Source organism: Sciurus carolinensis, chromosome 9 (genome assembly GCF_902686445.1).
Source record: "Sciurus carolinensis chromosome 9, mSciCar1.2, whole genome shotgun sequence".
Taxonomy (NCBI): domain Eukaryota; kingdom Metazoa; phylum Chordata; class Mammalia; order Rodentia; family Sciuridae; genus Sciurus; species Sciurus carolinensis.
Genome location: NC_062221.1, coordinates 137,591,616 through 137,618,163, shown reverse-complemented (window position 1 = coordinate 137,618,163; position 26,548 = coordinate 137,591,616). Strand labels below are relative to the sequence as shown.

Here is a 26,548-nt window from a genome sequence, read left to right as displayed (position 1 = left end):
GTGTCTCTGAGGGAGGGACAGGGGTGTCTCTGAGGGAGGGACAGGGGTGTCTCTGGAGGAGGGGCAGGGGTGTCTCTGAGGGAGGGACAGGGGTGTCTCTGGAGGGGGCAGGAGTGTCTCTGGAGGAGGGGCAGGGGTGTCTCTGGAGGAGGGGCTGGGGTGTCTCTGGAGGAGGGAAGGAGGGGCAGGGGTGTCTCTGGAGGAGGGGCTGGGGTGTCTCTGGAGGAGGGAAAGGGGTGTCTCTGTAGGAGGGACAGGGTTGTCTCTGTAGGAGGGACAGGGGTGTCTCTGGAGGGGGCAGGGGTGTCTCTGGAGGAGGGGCAGGGGTGTCTCTGGAGGAGGGGCTGGGGTGTCTCTGGAGGAGGGACAGGGGTGTCTCTGGAGGGGGCAGGGGTATCTCTGAGGGAGGGGCAGGGGTGTCTCTGGAGGAGGGGCTGGGGTGTCTCTGGAGGAGGGACAGGGGTGTCTCTGGAGGAGGGGCAGGGGTGTCTCTGGAGGGGGCAGGGGTATCTCTGAGGGAGGGGCAGGGGTGTCTCTGGAGGAGGGGCTGGGGTGTCTCTGGAGGAGGGACAGGGGTGTCTCTGGAGGAGGGGCAGGGGTGTCTCTGAGGGAGGGACAGGGGTGTCTCTGGTGGAGGGACAGGGGTGTCTCTGGAGGAGGGACAGGGGTGTCTCTGGAGGAGGGACAGGGGTGTCTCTGAGGGAGGGACAGGGGTATCTCTGGAGGAGGGACAGGGGTGTCTCTGGAGGAGGGACAGGGGTGTCTCTGAGGGAGGGACAGGGGTGTCTCTGTAGGAGGGACAGGGGTGTCTCTGGAGGAGGGACAGGGGTATCTCTGAGGGAGGGACAGGGGTGTCTCTGAGGGAGGGATAGGGGTGTCTCTGGAGGAGGGACAGGGGTGTCTCTGGGGGAGGGACAGGGGTGTCTCTGGAGGAGGGACAGGGGTGTCTCTGAGGGAGGGACAGGGGTGTCTCTGGAGGAGGGACAGGGGTATCTCTGAGGGAGGGACAGGGGTGTCTCTGAGGGAGGGACAGGGGTGTCTCTGGAGGAGGGACAGGGGTGTCTCTGGAGGGAGGACAGGGACCCTAGGAAGGTGGCGCTGTCCTCCAAGCCTTGTGCACTGGCATGGCCCTTTCCCCAGCTGCTGTCCAGTCACCTCCAGGCTCTCAGGCGCCCCGTCCTCCTGCAGGGCCCCGGCTGCCCCTGAGAGCCTCCTGGGCCTGGCTGGCCACAGCTGTGGAGTGAGCCGGGCCCACGGTCTCCCAAATCCCCGTTGTAGAGGAATCTGACCGTCCAAAGGGTGAAGCAGCGTCCTGCCCAGGTCAGAAGAGACGTGGGGTGGGAGGACATGGGAGAGGCGGGGCACCACCCAGCCCCACCCGACCCCGACAGCAGGTCCAGTGTGGCCTGAGCCCCTCGCTCTGCAGGAGCAGCAGAGGTTGGGGAGACCACTGGGCTGTGGCCACCAGGGACCCCCGGCCCCAGCTGGACTCTCCGGCCTGCGGGGCCCAGACACTGCCCTCTCTGGAGGGTCCTGGCTGGGGTCTGGATCTGTCCCCGCCTTCTCTTGAGGGCCAGGCCTTCCTGAGGCCCAGGGCTCCCTCTGAAGAGCCCAGCAGAGCCCCCTCGTCTCTGCACCCAGGGCCTCAATGCAGGCCAGTGCCCAGCAGGTACCCAGCGACACACCTGAGGCCAGGCAGGCCCAGGCTGGCACTCTGGTCTCTTCCAGCTGGCCCCCTCCGGCCGCCCTGGGAAGCAGCAGGACCCTGCGTGTCCTCCCTCCTCCCTGCCCCCGGGGAGGGCAGCTGCAGGACAGGTCCTGGCTCCTCGGCCCTCCTCCTTGTACCCAGGGTCCCCAGTACAAAGCCTCTCAGAGACGTGCCAGGCAGCAGAGTTTATTAGGGACAGGTGGACACCCCAGCAGCCTCCCCGCCCGCGGCAGCACGGGCTCCACAGGACGGTACGACCAGGAAGGCAGCTGGCAGGGCGCTGGGCCCTCCCGGCCTGAGCTGAGGGGCTCCTGACCCTGGGAACACAGACTCCAGGGCGCCTGACCCTCTCCCGGGGCCAGCAGAGCCCTGGCCTGGGCAGCCTGGCTCAGCGATCCCCCTGCCTCAGAATGTTGTCAGGGAGCCACCAGGAACGGCCGGGCCACCCCGGTGCCCAGCTCAGGGTGGGCGCGGCCGGTTAGCCAGGGAACTTGGCCAGCTGGCGCCGGGCCTGGCTCAGGCGCGAGAGCCGCTCCTTGAGGAAGCGCCTCTGGTCGCTGGTGGTGCTGCGCTCCTTCAGCAGCCAGCCGCAGGCCTCCTTGTCCTGCAGGAGCAGCAGCATGGCCTTCTGCAGCCGCTGGCCGAACGTCCTCAGGACGAAGAACTGGATGATCAAGGGGACCAGGCTGGAGATGCGGTTGTGAGCCTCCTGCGGGGAGGGACGGGTCACAGAGGCCAGGACAGGCGCGAGCAGGGGACGCCGACCTCGCTCGGGACCAGGGGAGGCCCAGATCCCATGCGCCAGACCTGGCAGGGGGGCCCTGGCCTGGGCTCCGCCCACAGCGTCCTGTGCTGGGGGCAGAGGGAGCCCCACACGGGGCAGAGAGGACCCAGCAGGCATCCGGGACGAGCTGGAACCAGTGTCCCAGCGGGGCCCATCCTCCATGGGCAGAGGTGCCTGAACCAGACTCCACACGGCACAACCACGTTCCAAACCCCTCACGGCTCCTCCACCAAGGTCACAGCTGCCTCCTTATTGAGCATCAAGCTCTTGGCACCAACAAGGCCGGGCGGGGAGAGGCCCAGAGGGAGTGGGAGACAGGAGCGGCTGTCGGTCTCCAGGGACCCTCCACGTCCCAACCCACCCGTTGGCCCCACGGCTCCCCTTCCTGGACAGGCTGACCTCAGGACATTGGCATGCGCTAGGCTTGGCCAGTCCTGCAACCTCCCTGAGACTCAGTTTCCCTCTCTGGGATGCAGGGTGCCCGGGCAGGCCCCAGGCTGCTGTGCAGGAGGGGACAGGAGCTGCAGGCAGGGGCACTCGGGGGACATGCTGGGGCGGGCGTGCAAGCGTTGAGCTCCAGCTGGGCCACAGCCGCCCTAAGTAAAGATGGTTCTCCACACAGGTGGGCCTCGTCCAATCAGTCAAAAGGGCTCAGAGCAAACCAGCGTCCCTGAGAAGGCACCCAGCCCAGGCCTCCGCTCAGCCTGGCCCCCTTTCCAGCTGTGCAATCACTGGCCAGTCACGGGCCAGGCCTTGACCTCTTTGGCCGCTTCCTTCTGGTCCCGTCTGACCGGCCCAGCCTGACGAGCACCAGGAGGCTGGCTCAGCCTCCGTTTCCACACAGGCCTGTGCACTCTGGCGCCCTAACCGGCTCCCCCGGGTCTGAGCGCAGGGTTCAGGGACTGGCCTTGGATGCCAGCCCTGCTCTGCCCCAGTGGGCTCCACCAGAACCATGGGCTGCCCGGGGCCTCAGCCTGGTGCCCAGGCCTGCCACGCACAGGGGTGCCGGGCAGCTCGCCGGACGCGAGCACGCTGGATGGAGAAGCTCTGCCGGACAGCAGCCCAGAGCTGGAGGCTGGAGACCAGGAGGCCATGGCCTCTCTCCACAGATGCTCCCGTCCCACAGGCTTGGGGAGCTGTCCCTGGGCACCTCACACGAGCAGCAACAGGCAGCTCCGGCCAAGCAGGCGTCTCCAGGAGATGGTCTCCCTGAGGAGCCGCCAAGACACGCCAACCCTGCGCCATGGGACTGGCCCACACGCCTCTCACGGAACTTTCACCATGAGGACAGAGCATCTCACAGAGAAGAATCCGAGTCTCAGAGAGGTTAAGCAACTGGGCCAGGGACACACAGCCAGCGGATGCCAGATTACCCTGGTTCTAAGCCACAATTAGTTCTGCCCATCTGAGGTTGAGCTGCCCCAGGGAGGCTCCCCTAGGGTGGAAGGTGGAGCACCTGATGGTCTCCTCACAGGCGATGCCCCACCGAGAGGCTCTGGGAAAGGAGGGAAAGGAACCACAGGGCCCCAGGACAGAGACCCTGGCACGCACCTTGCTGTAGGCGCTGAGGTGCTGGAAGATTTCAGCCATGGACGAGTCCTCGTCGGAGCCCAGCGACCTGGGGCCTGACTTCTTGCTCTTCTCCTCCTGCGCCTCCTGCTCCCTGACGCTCTGCAGTGTCCCCCGGTAGACCTGGTCCTGGCAGTACACGATCTGCTCCATCTGGAAGTGCAGCCGGATCGACCTCTCCGCCTCCTTCTCTTGTTCCGCCTTGATGTCCTCAATCTGGGACTGCACCAGAGACACAGCTCAACCTCCTCCACCAAGCCGCCCGCGCAGTGGACAGCTGCTCACTGACACGCCCACGAGCCGGGGTCACCAAGGTGGGTGGACACAGCCCTGCCTGGCAGCTGGGCCGCCCCTGCTCCCCAGGCCTGATCCGAAGGTAGGAAGCCCCTGGGAGCCGGAGCCCACCAAGCACCCCACCCCCGGGGCCCCGCTGGCCCGTCCTTAGCCAGGACCCGGGTTGTCCTCTGCTTCTTCATGGGCTTGGACGCTGGGGAGGACAGGGCGTCCGCCAGAGGTCCCACAGGGACCTGAGGGCACGTTCAGCCAGTTGCTTCCCACACAGGTCACGTCTGGGCTTTGGAGAAAGCCCGGGGGGAAGGAGCCAGCCAGGAAAGCTGCCGACACCAGCTCTTCAGAGCCACCGGGCTGCTCAAGCGGGGTCTGTCCCCAGCAGGGACTCCTCGCTCCTCACCCTGCCGGGGAGGTCACGCGTGCCCCATGGCAGGGACACAGGCCCGGGGGCGGCCCGCCCCAGCCCCTGGCTGGAGAAGGGCTGAGCCCAGTCCCAGCGGGACCTGGCCTGGGGCCGCGCCTCTCCCCTGGGCACCAGGGGTCTGCCTCCCTCCTCGGGCTCTGCCCACTCTCCCCAGATGTGCCTTCTGATGTTGCTCCTCACGGAGAGCCGCGCTGGGGACCTGGGCTACCCTGTGACCTCGGAGCTGAGGGAGGCTCCCTCCCTGACCTCACAGGCTGGGCTCTGGCCTCTCGCCCTCCCTGCTGCTCGCCTCCGGCTCCACCTGACCTGGCCGGTGGCCTCGGCAGGACGTTCGCCAGCCAGATGGAGGAACCACTTCAAGAGCCAAGGAGGCAGTGGAGCGGCCTTAATGCACAGGGACGCCTCCCGGCCTCCGCCCTGGGGGTCCCGCTGAAAAACGCGGCCTCGTCTTACCTTGGCGGTTTTGTGCAGGTTAAAGAATTCAGCAAAGTTCTTTTCGGAGACATTTATGAAGGCGAGTCGGACCATATCTGATCAAAGAGGAAAAGCAGTTCTCAGGGTGGGGTGGGTGCCCCGGGGTGGGCAGAGGGCCGGAGGCGCGGGACAGCTCGGGCCCAGGCTGCGGAGGAAGGGCCTCGCCCCCAGGCCTCGCAGGAGGCTCAGTCTCCCCGGCCCTGGCCTCCACTCCACGTGACTCCTCCTGAGCTCGGCTTCAAAGATGGACTTGGGGGGCCGCAATCGAGTCATACTAATGACGACCCTGTCGCGTCCACGACCACATCATCCACTCGGAAGGAGACGCAGGAAGGACGGCGGCCTTCAGGGAAGTCCCGCCGCCTCCCCTGCGTGGAGCGCGGGCTCCCAGCCCCCTTCCTCCCAGGCTCCTCCTTTATCCCAGGCCCAAGACCCTCGTCCTGCAGACTGAACTGACCACGCTCCGCTGTGGGAGGACAGGCGGCTCCTGGATGCTGCCGCCTGCGCTTCTGCCGTGAGCCGCGGGGCCTTCGCGGACGCCAGGGTCGGTGTCGGGAAGGACACCGCGGTGACAAGGGTGCTGGGTGGACGCTGCCCAGCAGGCGGCCCAGGACTCACCCTACAGGGCCTGGGAGGCCGCCCCGCCCCGCTGGCCCTGCCACCTCTAGTGTTACTCTGTGCAGGTGGCCGTGTGTCAGAGGAGGGCAGGAGGAGGGACATCAGGCCTGTCCACACCTCGGGTGACGCATTTCAGGAAGGCGAGCGGGAGGACGAAACCTGGGTCTTCCTTGGGCTCTGACCTGGTCCCCTGGCCACAGGGACACCACCCCCACTCTGCCCTTGAGGCAGTGCCAGGCCCTCGCTGGGCAAACGGCCCTTCACCCCAACCCTCCTCTCAGGGGCACCAACACAGAGCACTGGAAGGACAGTGACCACAGCGTGGGCCGGGGCAGGGGGCAGAGGGAACGGCTTGGCTCCCAGCCCCACATGCTGGGGCTTCCTGCCTGAGAGGAGCATCTCTTGCCCCACTGAGCAACTCTGGGTGGACACAGGGAGGTTCAGGATGACGGCTGGTCACCAGGAGGACAAGCTGGCATTAGGAGCTGGAGCGTCCACCATCCTCACCACTCCACCCTCCAGGGAGGGAAGCGGGGCTGGGGCTCCAGGCGTCAGCCAGGCCTCGTGGGGAGTCCTCCCCAAAACCGGAGGGTCTGATTCGGACGCACCCACCCCCGGGCCAGGAGGTGGCAGGGCCACCTGGGCACTGCAGAAGCCCCGTGTCCTCTTCCACACCCTCACCACGAACCAGCAGAGGGCAGTGGCAGGTTCCCGGGACCTGCGATGCCCCACCTGAGGACAGGGCTGCCCCTGAGGGACAGACAGGGATGGGCTCCTGATGGGCGCGGGCACTTGGGGACAGCTGGGGGCACGGGGCAGTAACCAGGGCTCTGTGCTAGCTGGCAGTGTCCGAGGGAGCCCAACGGCAGGCTGGCGTCTAGGCTCCAGACCACGGGCTGCTGGGGAACCTGCCCCAATGTCAATCTGAGCCTCGGCTTGGCTCCCCTCCTGCCTGAGCAGTGACGCCAGAAGGTGACACGGGACACTCACCCGTCACCGTGTGCAGCATGTCCACAGCCGGCTCCTCCAGGGATTTCAGCTGCTCCTTTATGATCGTCTCAAACGTCCTGTAGTTCACGAACCCCGGCAGCTCTCGGCCACGGTACTGATTTTCAAACTTCCTGATTTCTCTGTGCAGAGTCCCATAACCTGCGGGAGGAGGCGCTGCTTCGCACGAGCCCTCGGCAGGGTGTCCGCCCGCCCCACCGGGTTGTCGGGAAACCCGAGCGGACCAAAGGAGTTCACGCCAACGTCCACGGGGAGCGGAGGACCCTCCAGGCTGCAGAAAGACGGCTCCCTGCAACTCCCGGGCACCCCAGGGAAGGGGGCATCGGCCAGCTCGGGATGTCAGGGCTGGGGTCCTGGACAAAGGTCTTGCCGGGGTCACCGTCAACCTGCTGCCCTTCCGCCAGGGAGAAGGGAGGAGGATACATCTCCTCCTGCCCGGGACCCCAGGGCCTCTGGGGCAGAAATGACTCCGGTGCCAGCTGCAGCCATCTGCCCACCAGGGGCTCCTGGCTGTGGCCACAGAGTTTCATCGTCAGGGGGACGACGGGCAAGGGACCTCAGTGCTGGGGTCAGGCACGGTGACACTGGGCACTAGGCAGAATGCTCAGCTTCTCCTCGCACAGTGCCCCCAAGGTCCCCGAGTGGGATGCGCCTCAGGGTGCAGCCTCAGAGGCCCAGCCTCCCCTGGGGGCCTCCTTGGTCAGGGATTTCCCGTGGAATTTTTGAGATCAGCTCACATGCCACACAAATCACCCTGTAAAGTGGACAGTCCTGTGGTTATGTGTGTCCCACGGCTGCCCAACACCCACCGCAACTAAGTCCAGGGCGTGGCCTCCCAAGGAGGAAGCCACAGGCCCTCACCGTCCCTCTCCCTTGTGCCCAATCTCCAGTCCCTGCAGACACCACGCACTGGCTGACGGACAGCTCTGCCGCTCTGGACGCTTCCTAGAATTTGACAGGGGTGTGGCCCAAGGGGACTGCTTGCTGCAGCTGCAGGGCGTGTCCGAGCTCCAGCCTGTTCAGCACGTGTCACACCTTCAGCCCCAGACTGAGAATTTCCCATCCTACCGTGTGCGCAGCTGGGGAATTCCTGGATGTCCGGGTGGGGGTCCCCACAACTAAAGCCTCAGAATGTAACTGTGGGTGGACAGGGTCTTTAAAGAGGCGACGGACGTAAGTAAGGGGGCTCGTGTGAGCTGTCGTCCACCCTGACGTGTCACATAGACAAGATCAGGACAGGCAGAGGCAGAGGACACCACATGAGGACCCCCGAGCTGCTGCGATGACCCCTGCGGTTCAAGTTCCTGTGTGGACGTGGGTCTCCAGGCCCTAGAGCCTGGACCCAGGGTGGAACTGCTGGCCACCTCAGGAACTGTGAAATCCTCATCCCAGACAGCTGCTCCGTCTCCCTCTCCACCCGCAGGAGTGAGGGCTAGTCTGTCCAGTGGCTGTGAAGTGGCCTCTCCCTGGGGTTCTCGGGACCTCATTTCAGGCGGCTGCTGGCCGTTTCTGGATCTCCTTCAGGTTGTCTCTTCCCGGCCTTCCCCACGTTCTCCCGGATTATCTGACTCTCAGTGTGGAGTCCAGGAGCTCTGCTTTCTACGTACTGGATGCTGCTTTTCAGACACGTGGGACTGCAAATGATTTCCCCTTTGGAAGTGGGCAGTGGCCCTCCCTGAGCTGAGGACACACCCAGAGCCGGGATCAGCCTCTGCTCTCTGGAACTGCAGGGCTGACAGTGTGGGCACAGGGGCACGGCGCTGTGGTGAGTCGCTGTCCCCTAATGAACATCCCTGTGGTTCACACCGAAGGCCGCTGCTCCGGATCCCAACCACCTGCGGGACCCGAGGATTCCGCGGAGTCCACACGGAAACCAGCACCGCCTTTCCTAGGTTCCCTCCTCAAAGCCAAGGAGATCTGCGGCTCTGGAGCTCTCCCGGGTGGAGGGGAATGGGAGCCACATTAAGTTCCTGCAGGGAGAGCGGGTCACTTGGACTTGCCCTCGGCCACTGCACCCTGATCAAGCCTCCTCCGTGAGGTCCTTCGGGTGCTTAGACTATGGAAAGATGGGTCCAGAACCCCCTCTCTCTTTCCAGACCCCTGGAGGAGGGCTGGGCGTCCACAGGTGGATCCTGCGGGCTGTGCGATTCCGTTTCTCTGCTGCCACAGTGAAGTCCAGAGACAGAGGCCAGTGAATGCGATGGGCAGGCCTTGGCCAGCAGTGGCACCTGGGAGCAGGGACAGCCAGCTGCACCTTGTGCCGCACTCACTCGGAGCCTGGATGTCTCTTCTGGAGGCCGGGAAGTGTTGGGGCCAATAGATCTCCTGCTCTACGGGTGTCCTTGGATCCAGTCACCATGCTGGGGGCCTGGGTTCAGCAACATGGAGCAGGGCAGCTGGGCTCCTTTCTCGCTAGCTGCCTCTTCCGGCCGTCCTCACCGCTGGGATCTGTTCCCCTGTCTCAGCCCAGTGCTCCTGTCTACCACTAGGCCTCGCCTCACTGACACGGCCAAACACGTTCCAAAGTTCATCTGGTGAAACTTCTTTTCCAATGAGGTGGCGCGAAGAGTGGGTCTTTCAGATCATGAGGGCTCCGTCCCCAAGAGCTGGATGCCTGTCCTAGGGAAAGGGCCAGAGGGAGCTGGGCCTCTGCTTCCCTGTGAGGACACACTGATGCCGCCATCTTGCAACCAGTCCCCCAATCTGCCGGCTCCTGGATCTTGGAAGTCACACCACCCAGAAGAGTGAGCACTGAGTTTCTACAGCTTGTAAACACCAGCACTCTCACCTTTTTTGAAATTCTCTTCAATCAAGGTACTCCATTTGTGGAACACCTTTCGGAGCCTGGTAAACAGCCGGATATCTTCTGGCCCTACAACTTCCTCTGCTTGTACTACAGCATTGATATCCTGATTGAATGCATTAATTTTCTGCAAAAAAGGTCAACATCAGTGTGAGCAGAGATGCTTCAAAACAGGAGCCCAGGTGTTTGGAGGTCCTGTCTGTGCTGGGTGTGGGTGAGACTGTCCCCTCCTGGGCCACTCTGGACCAAGGGGTCAGGCGGCTCTGGTACCAGGAGGTCCCACCCTGCCCTGCCCACCTTTGGGACACTGGCCAGAGCCAGAGGACAGAGCGGGACCTCCCCTGTCGCCCCAGCCTGCACACACCCTCCACCCCCTGGCCACCGCCTCGTCCCTGCCCCCTTTTGGGGACCAATTGGGCAGAGAGCCGGGGATGGCCTGGTGGGAGTGAGGACAGCAGCAGATGGGACTCAGCCTCCCGTGTGGACACCTGCGGGACCTGCCCCACGAGGCCCAGGTGGCGCTCACGTCTATCAGGAAGAACATCCTCTCGCTCTCCTCCTCTGGGACGTCCATGCCAAAGGCTTTCAGCTCCTCGGTCACCTTCTGGATACTGTCCTTTATCTGGTTTTCCAGCAGGGGCAGGGATTTCTGGGAGGAGAGTGGGAAGAAGGAAAATGGACTGGGAGTGAACACGAGGCCTCTCATCCGCTGCCACCGGGCTGCCCACTTCCTGCTCCTGCACACGCAGCCCATGAGCCCCCGGAGGCGTGAGCCCCGTGAGCTCTGGCTCTGCAGGGAGTCACACAGATCCACCCTCTGGTTGGTCTGAAAACGCTGCAGCTCGACCAGCTTGAGGTTTCTCATACTTAGATGCTGTTCTCAGCAGGGGAAAAGCTAGCAGGGACATCTGTTCCTGCACGGTGGCTGAGGCTGTCCCACACCTCGGTTTATTCCCAAAGAACTTGAAATTAGCATTGCACACTGACGCAGCCACACCCATTCTAGCAGCTGAACTCACGATAGTGAGCCTATGGAGTCAAACTAGGTGCCCTTCAACAGAAGAACGGATAAAGAAAATGTGCTACATATCCACAATGGAGTATTACTCAGCCATGAAGGAGAATAAATTATGGCATTCGCCGGTAAATGAATGGAACTGGAGATTATCATGCTAAGTGAAAAAAGCAAATAAAAAAAAAGGCCAAATGTTCTCTGTGATATGTGGGTGCTAACACCCAGTAAGGGGCGGAGAAAACAGAAGTTGATTGGATTCGAGAAAGGGGAATGAAGGGAAGGAAGGGGGCAGGAATAGGAAAGAGTAGAATGGACTGGAGGTCACGTTCCTACGTTCACGTAGGAACAACGACTAGTGTGACTCCACACCACGTACAACCACGGAATGCGAGGCTGCACTTCATGCATATAAATCATATCAAAATGCACTCTCCCATCGTGTATATGGGAAAATAACTATTAAAGAAGGAGACTGGTTAATAAAAGGGGGGTGACTGAAGCAAATAAAGAAAATCCTACCTAGATAGTGGACGTGTCTAGGAACCACAGTCTGTGTTCCATAGATTTCATGATGTAAATAAATCACTTAATGTCCAACACAAAATACAGAATGCAAGAATCCTATTTTTAAAAAGTGAAAAATAAATAAAATAAAAGGGGGCTGCGGGCACCCGCTCCTCACCCACCGCAGCAGGGGACGCAGGCTGGGAGCTCAGCACCCTCTGCCACGTGCAGCACTGGCTGAGGGACACTCAGCGTCTGAAGCCAGCAGACGGGACACTCAGACTCACCCGGGGCCTCAAGGACGCCAACTCAGTGAAGAAAAGGTGAGCTGGGTTTAGGAGCCTGACGGCCCAGGGGCAAAGATGAGTCCCCAGGTGGCTCTAGGCGGGCAGCCTGCACGAAGGTGGCCCCGGGGGGAGCTCGGCCTCATGACCCGGATCCACAGACATGGCCCGCTCTCCCTGCACCCAGGCCTCTGGGAAGACCCTGAACGGTGCTGAGCTGCATGAAGAGACCCTGCTGAGACTCTGTGCCAGGTGTGAGCAGCTCTCCAACAGGTCTGCTGCCCACGTCCACGCTGGCTGAGGGGCCCCAACGGCTGAGAACCAGGTGTGGACTGGATGCTCTGCCGAGTCAGGAAGCAGCCCACACGGCGTCATCCGGGACCCACGTGGGACCCAGCTCCCAAGATCACCCACACCTCAAGCGCCAGGACAGATGGACTCACAGCCAGGGTGCCAGCTGAATCCCAGCACCCGGCTTCTGCTGCTGGAGTCACCCCTGCAAAGCACAGTGGCAGTGAGTGCGGAGAAGGCTTTAGAGGCCTGTGGCACTGGACCGTCCCCAGACGGGGGCTCTGCTGGCTGCCAGGGACCCCCCACAGAGGCAAGGGGCTCCGCTTACACAGATGTGTTCGATGAGCTCAGAGGTCAGTCTCTCCGCCAGGCAGGGAATGGTGGCCTTTCCTTCTTCCAGCAGAACCCTGAGGGAGGAGAGGACAGACGTCCATGGTCACGTGACAGGGAGGGCGGGACAGACTCAGGGGCCTCCATCCCAACAGAACGGCAGACAGCTGGCGCCCAAGCCAGGCTCAGAGCTGGATCAGACACCACTCTGCTGCAGGCGGCCAGCTCGGGTGTGGCCACAGGGGCGGGAACTGTCCCTTCAAGTCCAGCACATACACGAGTCTCAAGACTTCCAACTCTAGGATTGGTCTCCAAGACATCCACGTGCACACCTGACACACTCCACAGTGCACACACACACACACACTTCCGTGAGTACCAGGTGTGAACACATGCTGAGCAGAGCTGCACACACATACACGGAGCCTATTTACACACCCACGTGACAAACGCATACCCGGGAACCCACTGGCCCAGCACGGGAAACAGAACTCTGTTCACGGGAGGGAGGAGGCAGCAGCGTCTCCACTGAAGCCAGGCTTGTGCTCACAGGTGAGCCGTGACACGGTGATAGGTGGCAGGTGCGGGGATCCCTCGCCCACCTACTGTCCACCCATGTCCATTTCCCAGGTGTACAAAACATGCCGTGTGGTCTGAGCTTTCTCCAGTCACAGTTCAGGGACGCCGGCCTTCCACGCTGCTCTGGACCACGGTCACCTCCCCCAGACTCTCCCGTCTTCAAACGCTGCCCACCCAACGCCAAGCCCCGTTCCCGCCTCTCCCTGTCCAGGCGGTTCCTCCCTGTGGTGAGGACGGCTGGCTGCAGGGACCTCGTATGCTGCAGACGCTGAGCCTTGGTCTGTCACCACAGGCTCTTCCCCCAGCCTCGTGTCCCCCAGGTCCAGACACGTGGCAGCAGGACGGGCTTCCTGCCTTCTGACCAGAACGGGAAGGCCACCTCCTGCACACGGCTGCGTGCTCTGCGCGCCTCACTCCTCAGACGGTGGCTTCTCGCCTTCTGGCTGCTGTGGGTGCAGCACGGAGTGCCACCTGGGCAGCCACCTGGGACAGCCCCGTCACTCCACGGGAGCCCCTGCAGCCTCCCGGGAAATGAGGACAACAGGGCTCGGCTCCTCCTGGCTCTCCCTTTCACACTGCGGCGTGGGTCACTCTTCCATCCTGGAGGGACGTCCCCCGGACACACTGCTCACCCCGCCTGCAGAGGGCCGCCACGCGCTGCAAGGATGCGCGTCACCCACTGACTCAGCTGATGCTCCTGTCCGTCTGACGAGGCAGGGACGTCCCCATTTGGGTTTCCCAGACGTCACACAACACTCCAGGGCCCGGCCTGGCAGCCCCTGTCTCACTCGCTGGTGCGAATGGGCACTGATTGGGCGACAGGTACACAAGCACCTGTGTCACTTCCGGGCTGTCTGTTTGGCTCTGTTCTTCCCGTGTCCCACTTCCGGTTCCAGCACGTGGGGCTTGAGGACCTCAGCAAGCGGCCTCCGTGCTTCCTTGACCTGGGGCAGCACTCCGTGGTCCCCTTGCTCGCCCAGGACAGTGCTGCTGCAGTGCCGGGTGCACAGCTGACGGGCACTGGCTCCCACAGGCACGCGCCGCGCCAGCACCTGCTCTAGGCCAGAGACTCTCCCCACGGGACTGACGCCTGCTGCTGGGACGGGCCCGGGAAGCACGGCCGACCCACCTGAACTGAGGGTGGTCCTCGAAGAAGGCCTTCTCCTTCTGCAAGGCCTCGGCCAGGCTGAGCCGAGTCTGGATGTCCTGCTGGCCGCGGCACCTGACGATCATGTAGCCCTTCTTCAGGTGGCACACCAGGTTCCGCACCACGTCCACCACCTGGTCTTCAGTGCCCTTGTCCACCAGGTCGGGCTTCGTCAGGATTCCTGCCAGCCAGGGAATCGGGATCAGGGACCTTGCGCGGTCCCAAGGCCTGGAGAGGACACCACCCGCCCCGGACACCACACCCAGGCCTCCTCCCAGCCTGACTGACGGCAGACAAGGTCCCTGCAGAACCCAGGTGCAAGGTGGCCCCCAGTGCACAGAGCCTTGCAGGCAGGCCACTGGACACAGGACCTCATGCTGGCAGCTCTGGCCCTCCCAGCTCTGCACCTGGCCTAGGGGACAGGCCCTGTTCTGTCTATGCTTCACCCTCACTGAGCGCCTGGCTCCTCCTGCAGAGATTCTCCACTGGCAGCTGGTCCTTCCTCCTCCTGCCCTTGGGCTCACGGCACCCTCCCCAAGGGAGAGGGGACAGGGGCGAGGAGGTGGCCACGAAGGGTCCATCCTGGCCCACATCCCCCAGCCCTGCTGGGCACCGGACCGACACCTGAGAGGTTCCTGAGCCACGTGCAGGTCCCTGCCCTGGGCTGACCAGCCAGCCTCTCCCCTGGACTCCAGGGACGTGTTCCCACGGTCAGAGCCCCACCTCTCACCTATGGTCCTGTCTCCATCTGGGTCCTCTTCCTGTGCCATGCTCAGCGCCTCCGTGGTGGCGATGTCCACGTTGCTGGGGACCACCACCAGGTTGATGGTCTCCTGCTTTTGGATGTACTTCCTGATGAGTCGCTTGATCTACAGGAAAAGAGAGGGTATGACTTCCCGGCACTGGGACAGCCAAGCAGAGGGACAGGCCCAGAACACGCATTGGGACTTGAGGCACTGAGAGTCTGTGACTGGTGTCCCCAAAGAGAGACTGTGGCAAGTGACCCACAAGCACAGCCCTGAGGCTCCGCCAAGCCAGAGTGAGGGGAAACGGTGCCTGTGGACTGGGCAGCCCCGGGTCAGGGAAGACGGCGAGGCTGCAGCTGCCTACTGTCCCCGAGGCCTCAGATCCTGGGTCACAGTGGAAAGCAGGCACCAAGCACACTGCCTGACTCCCTCCCTGAGTCTTCCCTGGCAGGGTGAGAGCCACTGAGACCAAGTGTCACTACACCTGGGCCTTTGCTCTGCCCACCTGAGAGCCCTGCTAGGAGGGTCAGGAGAGCTACGACACACAATGTCCCCACGGCCATCAACTACAAGACAACGCCCTCCACATTCAGAGGCACCCAGGGCCCTTCTTCTCTAAGAAAGTAGACAAGGTGACCTTCTGAGCGTTGAAATGGCCAGGGGTGTCCACCTTGCTGGTGTCGGTCAACGGAAGAGCAGGGTGCGTTCCCACAGGCAGGAGCCGCAGAGCCTGCCTATCCCTGGCTGTGTCCACCACACTGGGAGGAGCTCCTGACACTGGCTGTCCACCGACACTCCCCCCCACACGGCCCCTTCCACCAGGACCTGGACTCCGGCTGCACCAATGAGTGACCCTCGCTGGAGCCCAGGCAGGTGGAGGCTGGAGTCTCACCTGGCGCCCGATGTCAGCAGGCTGGTCGCCCACGGCCACCCTGGTGATGCCGGGAAGGTCAATGAGAGTCAGGTCCGGGACGCCGGGGGAGCTGACCTCCAGGCTGATGAGCTCATCGCTGATTCCAACCCCCGAGCCGGCGATGATGTTCTGGGCTGCGGGAGAGGAGGGGCAGCCGGACAGTGAGGGCGGCCACTCGGGTGCGGCCACAGCCGTCTGGCTCTGGGGCCCTGGGGGCAGCTGGTCTGGAGCACCTGCCCCTCTGGAGACTGTAACCTCAGAGGTGACTCGGAACTTCCCTGCTGTGGCCAGGCCTGTCTACTGAGGGACCTGGGTCATCTCCACGGCCCAGCCAGGTCCTTGCTGAAGGCACGCCTGCCCCTCCCTTGGTGTGGGAGGAGAGTGACAGTGAGGAACCTGAGAACAGGGAAAGCCCTGGGGACCCCAGACCCTAGCGGGAATCGACACGGGTGCTTTGAGGGACCAGGAGCCGCTGGGTTCCCTCAGGAGCCTGCGCTCCTCTGCGTCCCTCCCGGTATTGGCACGTTCAGGATGGGAAACTTCCCGAAGGCCACCTGGCCCCTGGAGCCTGCACGCCGTCTGTGTGGAGTGGTTGGTACAATGCGGAAGATGGCTGGGAATGACGGCGGCGGCACGTGCGGCCAGGCAGCTGACTGCCCTCAGTGCCCAGGTCCCCGAGACACGCAGTGCCACCAGCACCAGGCAGGGGCGGGGCGGGAGCTCTGGGTGGGTGCGGGCAGCTCCGAGGGGGGCCAGGCGGGGCGGCGGGACCACCCCACTGGCTCGCAGGCCCCAGGCGAGACCAGGAAGGAGCAGCTCTCACCTTTGTTGACCTCGCCCTCCACCTGCGCGGCCTCCGCGAGCTCCACCTCCACGTCCAGGTAGCTGACCTTGCCCTGCCACGCCTCCTCCGGCCCCAGCTTCTTCATCCTCAGCACCAGAGGGCACCTGGTGACGATCCCTAGGAGGGCCCCTCACGTCAGCACCCTGCCCTGCCCTGGACCAGTGGGCGCCCGGTGTCATGCATCACCAGCTCCGCCCAGCAGGACCCTCTGGTCGCGCCCTGCAGTGACCTCTGGGCCCCTGAGGGTCAGGGCTGTGGGCACCTCAGGCATGAGCACGTGCCTCAGTCACCACCGTGACTTTCGCTCATCGGTCCCAAGCCGTGACCTCTTCAGACGTCCCGCCTCCTCCCAATGTGCTGACTGCCCTCAGCTCAGGCGGCAAACTGCAGCGGGAACCCCGAACAAGGCGGGAGCTCCCGCTGCCCGCTCCTGCCTCCAGGCACATCGCACCCCCTTCCACGCGCTCCTCCTGGCCCCTGGGTGTCCAACGCCTCTCACCGCGTCCTGAGACTGCTCGGGTCTGACCCCTTCCCGCGAGCCCCCACGGGCGTCCCTGGCCATGCACTCAAACCGCATCCCTCTACAGAGTGCCTGTCACTCTCCCCAGGTGGCAGGGAACCTGCTGTCTCGGGCTCAGGGAAGACACCCAGTGCACACAGATCTGGGCTGGGATGCTACCCACTCAGACCTCCACCAATGCAGACCCCACACGGTCCCCCACAGTGTGCCACAGACGGTGAAGAGACACAGAGCTCTTCCCCCAACGCACACGCTGAGCCGCTCAGCCACGGGGCTGTGACTGCAGACGGGCCACTAAGGAGACAACGCGAGTGGACAGAGCTGACCAGGGCTCACAGAAGGGAGGCCCTGACCAATGTGACTGGCACCTTTACAAAAGGGCTGGAGGCCCAGGGATCTCGCACCGAGGAGAGGCCACATGAGGGGAGGGCGCAGGAGGAGGCTTCACCTGCAAGCCAGGGGAAGGACCTCGCCTTCGCCTCGCACCTGCAGCCCCCAGAACCGTGGAGAATGGGGAGCGCTCTGGAAGCCACCGGGGGCCCCACCGCAATAATTAGAGAGCGGTCCTCACCACTGCCCCTGGGGAGCCCCACTCCCGACAGGGCTTCCAGCACCGAGCTCTTGCCCGAGCTCTGGTCCCCGATGACGGCGATGGCGGGCAGGGGCAAATCCTGCTCCACGCCCAGGGCCCGCAGGGCGTCGATGAGGTCGATGCAGGGCCGCACCTTCTCCTCGTACTGCCTGCAGAGGAGGCTCCCGGACCCCTGCAGGAGGAGACAGAGGAGACTGTGTGGGCAGGACGGGCGCCGCGATCGCCATGAGACACGAGTATAGATGGTCCCTGGAACCCCACAAAGGGAGTGGGAAACACTGGGGCCATCCTGGCCACACCCCTCAATCGGGATGCAAAACCTGATCCTAAAGGTCCAGACTCAGGAAGACCCACAACACGAGGCACACAATACACCCACGCGTTAGAGTCAAACTGTTCTAATGGTGCTCACGAGGAAATGCCCAGTGGCCAGACACGGAATGCTCTGTACAGGACCAAGGAGGACCTGGACACGGGCTTCTCAAGCCCACGACGCAGGTGGAAGCCGTGCGTTCCTTGTTTGCTGGTGTGTTTGGCGCCGAGATTGGAGTGCAGGGCGGCACCTCTGCTGAGCACCTGCTCTTCCCCTGGGTCCATCCTGGTTCTCTGAGTTCAAAATACTCAAGGAACGTCACCAACCTGGGCTTCTATACCCAGCAAAAGGATCTCTTTGAAATGAAGCAGGAGAGGAGCATAAATTGGAGCAGTGGAGGGACACAGGGACGGCCTGGGGCACGGGTCCCGCCAGCACGCATGGCCTCGGTCTAGAGCAGAGGAGCCAGGGTGGCTGACCTTGTTCTGTTTTAATGAGGATGTATTAGGCGGCTGTGTTTGAGAACTCAAGTCCCATGTCCAAGACCTGAGACAGTCTGGGGCCCAACAAGGCAACCTCCTGCCCCCCTGCACCCCTCCTGGGTTGCTGCCATAATTGTGGGAATGATCATGAGAATTTAAAAACGCTGCTCTGCAGGTGGTCTCGGGAGCACCCGGTTCCAGAGGGCCAGAGAGGTGCTCCTGGGTCTGGAAGCAGATGCGGGCCTCAGCCTGTGACTAACTCTCCAGGACTGAGCTGCAGAGGCCTGGGGACAGCAGTCCAGTGCCTTCCATGCTGTGCTGATGTGTGGCTGGGCCCACGTGGAGAACCACCGGCAATCTACCTCGTGTGGAGGTGCAGGTCCACAGGCCCACACCTCAGCTGGACTAGGACAGACTGGCCACTTCCCAGCAGCGGGGTGAGGGGAGAGCTTCCAGTTTAGATCCTTCCCCCAGAGGCAACGTGGAGAAGAGCTAGTGCCCTGGGAACTCTTGGCAAGTACTGGGAGGTTTAAACAGGTGGGGCCCGGGGGGAGACTTCCATACTTGAAGTGGATGCAGAAACTCCAGTCCTCCCTCTCTCTCTCTTTTGTTACCCAGCCGTGAGGGGACCACTTCGTGTGGCAAGGCATCCCTCAAGGTAACAGGTCAATTCATTGTCCTGAACTGAAACCTCTGACACCATGAATTGAATTAACCTTTCCTCTTTCAATAGTTGATTACCTCAGGGGTTTGGTTACAGTAACAGAAAATGGACAGTCATATTGGGTATGGGTTCTTCCCGCCCCACACCTGAGGGTTACGACCCAGCCAGGGGGAATCTGGGAGGGAAACACAGATAAATATAAACAGGGACATTAGAAAATGAAGATTCAGGTGACTGTTCGTATTTGTCCGTGACCTCAACACTGCTGTTAATATCAGTGGAAAATGGTTAAATGTCGCTTAGGAACATAGTCCAGTGGAAGCAGGTTGGTGGCCAGCATTTAATACACATAGCAGAAACAACCTGAGCTCCTCCTGAGGACCTGGCAGGAGCTGCACTACGATTCTACTCTTCAACAGAGTTGGGAGGCCAGGCTGCTGAGGGGAGGAGGAACCTGCCACTTCACACAGCTGAAAGGGTCGCTGTTGGGATCAGAGTCCAGGGGTCTCAGTCCCACCAAAACAGGTCTCCATTCTACAATGATGGACACCAACCGGCTTCCCGAGGAAGGGATGTTGCAGGGTGGCCTCGCGGGATCTGAAGCTCCGTGCCCATCCAGGGTGAGGATGGGGGGCAGCACAGGGGGTCCTGGATGTGGGCCCAGCCCAGGCCCATGTCTGCCCTTCAGCACCTCCCCTGCTCTCCCAGACCAACATGGCGCCCACCACAGTCGGCCAAGGCAACAGGTCCACATGTGGTCGCACCTGGGCCCAAGCAGAGCATGCAGAGGACCCAAGTGTCCTGCCCCAGGAAGGACAAGGACATCATGCCTCTTACCAGAGCAACTCACCAGTGCCTGACTTTTCTCTGCCATGTGGGCATCTCCATTGGGGAGGAGATGGTTGGAGTCCACAGCAGCAGGATTAGGTCCATTGACTTCTGATAGAGGAGGAATCATCTTCGTTGTCTCCTGTCACACCTTGTGCTTCACAGGAAGAGTGCAGGCCAGTGAAGCTGGACGCCCTGGCCGGGGAACATGGCGCCTTGGTGAAGAACACAACCCAGACATGGGAAGAACAAGCGCCCCTTGACCTGCCCCAGCTTTTTGTGCTGCTAGGGCAGTGTCCTGTCCTCCCTGGCTCTCTGGGAGGGAGGGAGGGCTCCTTCTGTCAGGCAGGAAGGGGTGATTAGGAGGCCATCCATCTCTCTGTCCATTGGCATAATTCTCTAACCACCGCCTTCCACCCACTTGGAAACACCTTCTGTTCCTATGGGGTCCCTGGCTCCATAGAGAAGACCCCGTCCACCTGTCCCTCAAAAGGGCCAGGGCTGCCTCAGTGGGCCTTAGTGCACCAACAGGTGACATCATGGGTCCCCAGGGCTTGTTCCCCATGTCACGGGTTCACTTGGACCGACCAAAGCGGATCTTCGGGAATTCATCACCTGCTTCTGCTTGTTTCATACAGAGATTCCTGAAAGCTAAGTCCTGTGTGTTTGGTCTGCAAGCACCACCCTTGTCCCTTTCAGGATCAGTGTGTGCATGAGGGTGGACACGCAGACAGGGAAGTCTCAGTACTGCCACCAGTTTCTGCCCTCACTGCTGTGAGCACCCAGCTGCAGGGTGTCCCTGGACCAAGCAGATCCACCAACATGGATCTTGGTAGCGTTTCAGGGTCATGACCCCAGGCTCCCACCCTAGTTTGCTCCCAGATGCAGACCCTGCGCCCTCTGTCTGCAGGGAGACTGCAGAGGAGGCCAGCTCTCCTCCCTCGCTACTGCAGACCCCACTGGGCAGCCCAAGATGGAAGAGTGGCCACACTGTACGGAGGCCCGGGTGTGCATGGGCTCTGTTGCAATCCACAGCGCAGGGTCAGTGGGGGCCCCTGTCCAGGTGCTGAGGGCTCACTGTGTTCCTTCCCAGGGCAGTTTCCTGCTTGTGCCACCTGTTGTCCCTGGGAGGGTGGTGGGAGGTTGCTGCCTCTCCACTCCAGATTCCAGGCTGTGGAAGTCTCCCTGTGTCTTCCAGACCAGGTGCCAGCTTCCAGCGGTGCTGGCCAGTCCCTGGGGCAGGATGGAGGGCCACCAGTCTGTCAGCTGGGCTCATTCATGTGGGGCAGATTCCTTAGCTCAGACCCCAAAGGCTAGCCAGGAGGGGAAGTAGGATTCAGAGCCTTCCCCCCTGAGGAGCATAACGGGCCCAGCTCCCTGGCAGTTCAGGGGACAACCTAAGGAAGTGGGTATCACACCCTGGTGTCCTCCAGGTGGCTCAGTCTAGGTTGTAAAATAGCCCTCCCAAGGTTTACTTGCCTTTTTTTGTTTTTCTTCTAGAACCCTCTAGAACTGACAATTAGGGGCTAGCAGCACTTGATGGGCTTCCCAGAAAAATCTTTGATGGGCACTTTCCCCAACTCATTCCCAGAATCCCATCTGAGCAGCTAGTGGTCACCAGGTTCTTGATGGGGCAGGACTCACAGGCCCCTGAGTTCTTCTCTCAGTCTCCAGGTGGCCTGCAACTCTCCATCCCCCCAGGCACAGCCAAGTCATGTCTGCAAACTAGGTCAGACACTTGAACCTGAGTCTGCCCCAGTCGCTGACACCCCTCGGTACCAGCAAGACCCCCAGATCCTGTGGGCATCTCCTCCTCCCCAGCCTGGGGAGGACTTGGGCATTTCTGCACAAGCCAGTCTCTGCCCCCCTTCCCAGGCTCCTCCTGCAGGATCCCTGGAGACCCGCCCATGCGCCCTTCCAGGGATCTCCTGGATTGGCCTTGCTGGCGTGCACTCCCTGAGCGGGAAACCGAACCCGGAGACCATGGTCAGCAGCTGGGTGGGCTGACAGCCCGGCAGCCGTGGATCGGACACTTTCTCGGGGCCCACCCTTCACCTGGACTCCCGCCACCCCCTGCACTCCCATCCCTCTGCTCGACGAGGGGACAGTTCCTCAAGCTCCACCCTGAGCCTCAGCGGCTAGTTAGTGGAACTAGAATGGAAGGGGGTCTGAGCGCACCCCGGGGCCTCCTTATGGGTATCACTGCTCCCCGCACCCGGAACGTCCCCGCAGTGCCCGCCCCGGGCGCCCGTCCGCAGGGCCAGTGGCCTCTGCGTGTCCCCTCGCCGCTCTGGCTGCGCGAACCCCACCGCGGGCCACTCACCGGTCCCCGTGCAGCGACAGTGCAGGCGGCCAGGGCTCCGAGGCTTTATGCATCCGCCCAAGCCCCGCCCACTCTCGGGAATGACAGTGCGGGGCCGCCCCCCAGGCGGAGGAGGTGGCGCTGCGTGGAAAACGAAAGCGATTCCCATCCAGTTCCCTCCGCAGCCCGCCTGCGCTCCGCCTCCTGGGTTTCGCTGGAAGGGACGCTCCCGCTGCCCTGCTGGTCTCCAGGGGGCGGTGGTGTCCATCAGTGGAGCGTTAGGAGAAGCTGGGGCCCTGCGAGAAGCTGAGTCAGCGCAGAGACCCCTTCACACCCTGATTCTTAGAAAGATTTCAGACGCGTCCCTCGGTCAAGGGGAAACAGAGGCCGCGGGCAGCACGGAGGCCAGGCGAGATCCAGGCGTAGAAAGTTGTAGTTGTCAGTCGCAGTCTGACCCGGGCCCCGCTCAGCGTAGGTGAGAGCGGCGGGGAGAGCCCGACCTGGTGTTCATAGGGCCGGCTTGGACTTGGGTGAGGTCCACTAGCTGAGTGACGGCTTGGGGTGGGGAAGCTATTTTAGTCGGTCAGTTAACAGGCGGTAGGGAAGCGAGCTCTCTCTCAACTCGGGTTTTCTCTGCAAGCACCTCCCCAGGGAGGGAGAGGGAGCTCACTTTATAAAGTGGCGGTAAGGATTTAAAATGGTGGCCCAGAGGCTAAGCTTGGAGCTAATGCACAGTAACAGGAACGAGTTTATTGAAGGGGTAGGAGAAGGGCAGGGGACCCTCTGAAGGAGACAGTGCGTCCTCTCAGAGAGGAGACGGACAGTGTTCCTCTCCTGCACGTGGGCAATTGGGGATCCCAGAGAAGTTTCCAGAGATCCCGGCCCAGGTCCGCCTCTTGATTTTGACTGACAGCAGGACAACAGGGTGACACCAGACTTCAAGTCCCCACTGTCATGGCAACTCTAGGTCCTAACTGGATTCTTAAGGGCACATTCTTACAGACTTTCTGCTTAGGAGGAACTGCCCTTATCTCTGGGAGTTTCAGGATCTGGTGCCAACAGTCTCCTCCTTCGGGGTCACTTGGGTTCCTCGATGAACGTTATTTTGAGCCTGCATTTCTCCTACAGTTGATGGTGGTGAGCTGAGGAAAGTGGCAGGCCCGTCCCCTGAGGCCAGGCAGGGCTGCAGGTACACTGCTTCCCGGGAGAGAAAGCCTTGAGGGTCCCCACGGGGGCCCAGCGCACAGTCGCTCTCTGACCTCCCGCTCCACCACTCAGTCTGTCAGCTCCTCCTCAGGCTGAGCCCATCCAGCCTCTCTAGTGGCAGCAGGGACGGAACCTTCACCCGGACTCCCTGGGGCCACTCCCGCTCCAGCAGGGACTCCAGCCTCTCCGTGTCCCAGGCAGCAGGGCCCTTGGGCATCTCCCAGTGCATCTCCTTCCTGGCCCTCTACTCTCTGTGGGCTTGAGGACTCCCCGTGGTTCTGCCCGTCTGTCTTCTCAGGCTGGTAGGGACGGGGAGGCCTGAGGCAGAGCACAGCCGCTGGCCCTCCTTCCGGCCTCCTTTTCCCTGGTGACGAATGGGCTGTGCGTGGGAATGAGGCTGCCTTTGGGAACTGAGGAACCCCACTTCCACACCCCTAGGTCAGTCGACAGTCCCAGACCTCAAGTCCCCCAAGGACTGCTGGGATTCGGGGCCACCACCCATCCACCACCCCACACAACCTGCCCCAGGTCCAATATGGGGTCCCAGAAACTCAGAATGCCTGTGGGAAGCAGGGGAGGGGGCTCCACCGCCCCATGCGCCTGGGCAGAAGTCCCTTTGCTGTGCAGGCTCCACCCACGCAAGGTACCATGGTGAGAGAGCCCAAGCTCTCCCTGTCCCAGGGATTACCCAGGAAGCCCTGCAAGCCCTCTGGGCTGCTTACTTCTGTCAGACTTGAGAGGACTCAGCTTCTTCTGGCCATGAGCACAGACGGAGGGCTCTGCAGGAACATGCCCAGCGAGCAGGCAGGGAGGCTGCCAGGCTGCCCCCACCCCCACGCAGCATGGGCCTATCACAGCATCTTGGCCTCTGCCACCGGGCTCAGGACCCCATCCGGGACAGCACCAGGTCCTTGCTGTTGGCTCTTGCCCTCGGGATGAAGCACAGTTCCTGCACGTAAGAGTTGCAGTGTCTCTGGTGTGAATGGCGCCATGGCGACAGGGAAGGCTGGTTTACACCAGCAGACTGTCCCTTGTGTGCCCTCCAGTGTGACAGGAAGTCCCTGTGTTTGCTTCCCCTCCCCCTCCGACACTCCATTTCTGGCTCAATCCTGGTTCCTTTTCAGTTTCCTTTCTCCTCTTTGGTCCTCAGAAAGAAAAGTCCAGCTGTGCTGGGAAATACCAGGAGCCTAAATCACAGAGGAGGCGGGGAGGGATGAGGGAGGAGGAGGCAGTGTGGTGGGAGGGACGCCCCCTTCCACACCTCCAGCAAGGATCAGCCCGGGCAGCCACATCAGCCTGGGCTCTCTGACTGCGCTGCTCCTGGAGCTTGGACGCGGTTTTGCAGATGCCCGGGGGCTCCAAGGGCTGCAGAGCAACCCCAGAACCTCCCCTGGACCCCAAGTAATGAGTCCTCTGAAGCTGCCCAGGCTCAGGAGAGACCCGAGCAGCACCACCTCAGCCCTCCTGGGTGTTATGGGGCACAACTTAAGAACAGACCGATCACCACTGAGAAGTCCAAATTCGAGAGTCTATATTAAGCTGTCCGGCTGACTGTCTCACACAATGCCCTAAAAATGGCTTTTGGGAGAATAGCCCCGACCACAGTGTTGTAGGGGTTCTTATACCAAAAATCACATTAATCATAAGTGTCTGTTGCTATGATTCAAAATTACACATTAATATCATGAGATCATCAACAGAGGGGGAAGTGGGTCAGAATGACCCTTACCCAGGTACAAACTAAAGTAGGGTACTAACATCCACACAATCACTGTTCACATGGGAAATAGTTTAGGAGCAATAGGAATCAAAAGAGAGCAATTTTTCTTTACATAGAAATTATCATCCTGTATTGTTAAACATGTCACACTAAGTAACTTATGAAGGGCACAGAGGCAGGTGTTCCCATGGGAGAAGCTTATTTCCTACATTTCTGGAGTCTCAGAGCAGAATGGAGTCTGTTTAGTCATTTCCCTTAGAGTCTGGCCTGTGACACTCTCGTGGAGCCAGATCTGTCAGCCCATCACACTGGGCTGGAGCCCGGGTCTGCTTTGCATGCTGGGTCCTTTTCTCTTCTGTGCCTGGGACCTGGCTGCCTGCTTCTTCAAGGTGGCCCTGCAGCAGCGTTGACTCACTTCTAACGTGCTGCAAACACCTTAATTTTCCGAGGAGGCAAAGTCATCCACCTGTGCTGCAGTCACCTCAAGAGCCAGGGCCTGGGGCAGCAGTGTGCTTGTGGCCAGGGCCACAGGGAGATCAATCAAAGCACCCTCTCTTAGAGTGAGAGGAAGGTAGTTGCAGGCAGAACCTGGCCCTGGGGACAGAAGGCCACCCTCTGCATGTGTTGGGACACCCTGTGTCTCGGGTGCCCCCTGGGAGCCAGGCACCAGGGCACTGGTGCAGAAGGTCTGGCTCTGTCCGCCGTGTTTGAAGACCTCCGTGCTGTCCGTGCTGCTCACTGCAAGGAGAGTCCGCTTCCTCCCCAGGCTGCGCTCTCCTGACTGAGCCCCTCCTTCAGCCCCTCTGATCTCCTCCTGTCTCTGTCTCCACATCTTCCCACTCCCGTGGGGTTGAAGACTGAATTCTGACAATTTCTTTGTCATTAATGACTGTTATTAATTACTGTTATTATTCTTGCTTATTAATGACTGATGATATCAATTGATAATAAGATACTCCTATTGAACACCTGGGGCCCTATTGAACGCATTATCTTCTGCTGTTGTGATCCTGTTTTTATATTTTCACATTGCCCATTGGTCAACTGCTTCTGAAGTTTTTAGCTACCTAGTTAAACAGTGGTATCTATTTATCATCTATCTATCTATCTATCATCTAAGTATCTATCATCTATCTACAGATCTATCACCTATCATCTATCTATCATGTATGTATCATCCTAACATCTATCATCTATCATGTACATCTATCATCTATTAATCATCTATCATCTATCATATCATCTATATCTATCAATCATCTGTCATCTATCTATCGTCTATCTACCATCTATCTATCATCTATCTATATATCTATCATCTATCTAACATCTACTAGCATCTATATATCTATCTGTCATATATCATCTATCTACATATATATCATCTATCATCTACCTATAATCTATCTATCTATCATCTATCTATCTATCATCCATCAATCCAGGTCTCAGCACCTTCATCTTCTTGTTCCCCAAAGTTGTCATGGAAAGCGTATCTTCATACTCTCCAAAAAGGTTTGTATTTGCACAGACACACAAGTTCTGAAGAGAACCAGGTCTTTGCATCCTCCATGGGTGAAAGAGAGGAC

At 61.0% G+C, this 26,548-nt stretch overlaps 1 protein-coding gene across 1 annotated transcript; it reads right to left on the bottom strand.

The window, feature by feature from the left end:
* Positions 1 to 1,884: 1,884 nt before the first annotated feature.
* Positions 1,885 to 22,171, bottom strand: LOC124993064 (interferon-induced GTP-binding protein Mx1-like). The gene is made up of 14 exons (XM_047564621.1): positions 22,055 to 22,171; positions 19,754 to 19,926; positions 17,424 to 17,616; positions 16,312 to 16,449; positions 15,468 to 15,622; positions 14,560 to 14,698; positions 13,812 to 14,010; positions 12,102 to 12,180; positions 10,206 to 10,328; positions 9,665 to 9,806; positions 6,859 to 7,017; positions 5,230 to 5,306; positions 4,044 to 4,283; positions 1,885 to 2,417 (listed from the first exon to the last, which is right to left on the bottom strand). Exons 2-14 carry the CDS (start codon positions 19,859 to 19,861, stop codon positions 2,187 to 2,189), a joined length of 1,983 nt encoding a protein of 660 aa, XP_047420577.1. The 5' UTR covers positions 19,862 to 19,926; positions 22,055 to 22,171; the 3' UTR covers positions 1,885 to 2,186.
* Between the last annotated feature and the right edge of the window lie 4,377 nt (positions 22,172 to 26,548).

What these genes read in the sequence shown, in the direction of transcription:
- LOC124993064 (XM_047564621.1), bottom strand. Translation starts at nt 19,861, where the DNA reads ATGATTCCTCCTCTATCAGAAGTCAATGGACCTAATCCTGCTGCTGTG. An exon ending in CAGAGAAAAGTCAGGCACTG is followed by an intron (nt 17,617 to 19,753) that starts GTGAGTTGCTCT and finishes CTCCTCCTGCAG; the next exon opens with GGGTCCGGGAGCCTCCTCTG. An exon ending in AGATGGAGACAGGACCATAG is followed by an intron (nt 14,011 to 14,559) that starts GTGAGAGGTGGG and finishes CCTGGCTGGCAG; the next exon opens with GAATCCTGACGAAGCCCGAC.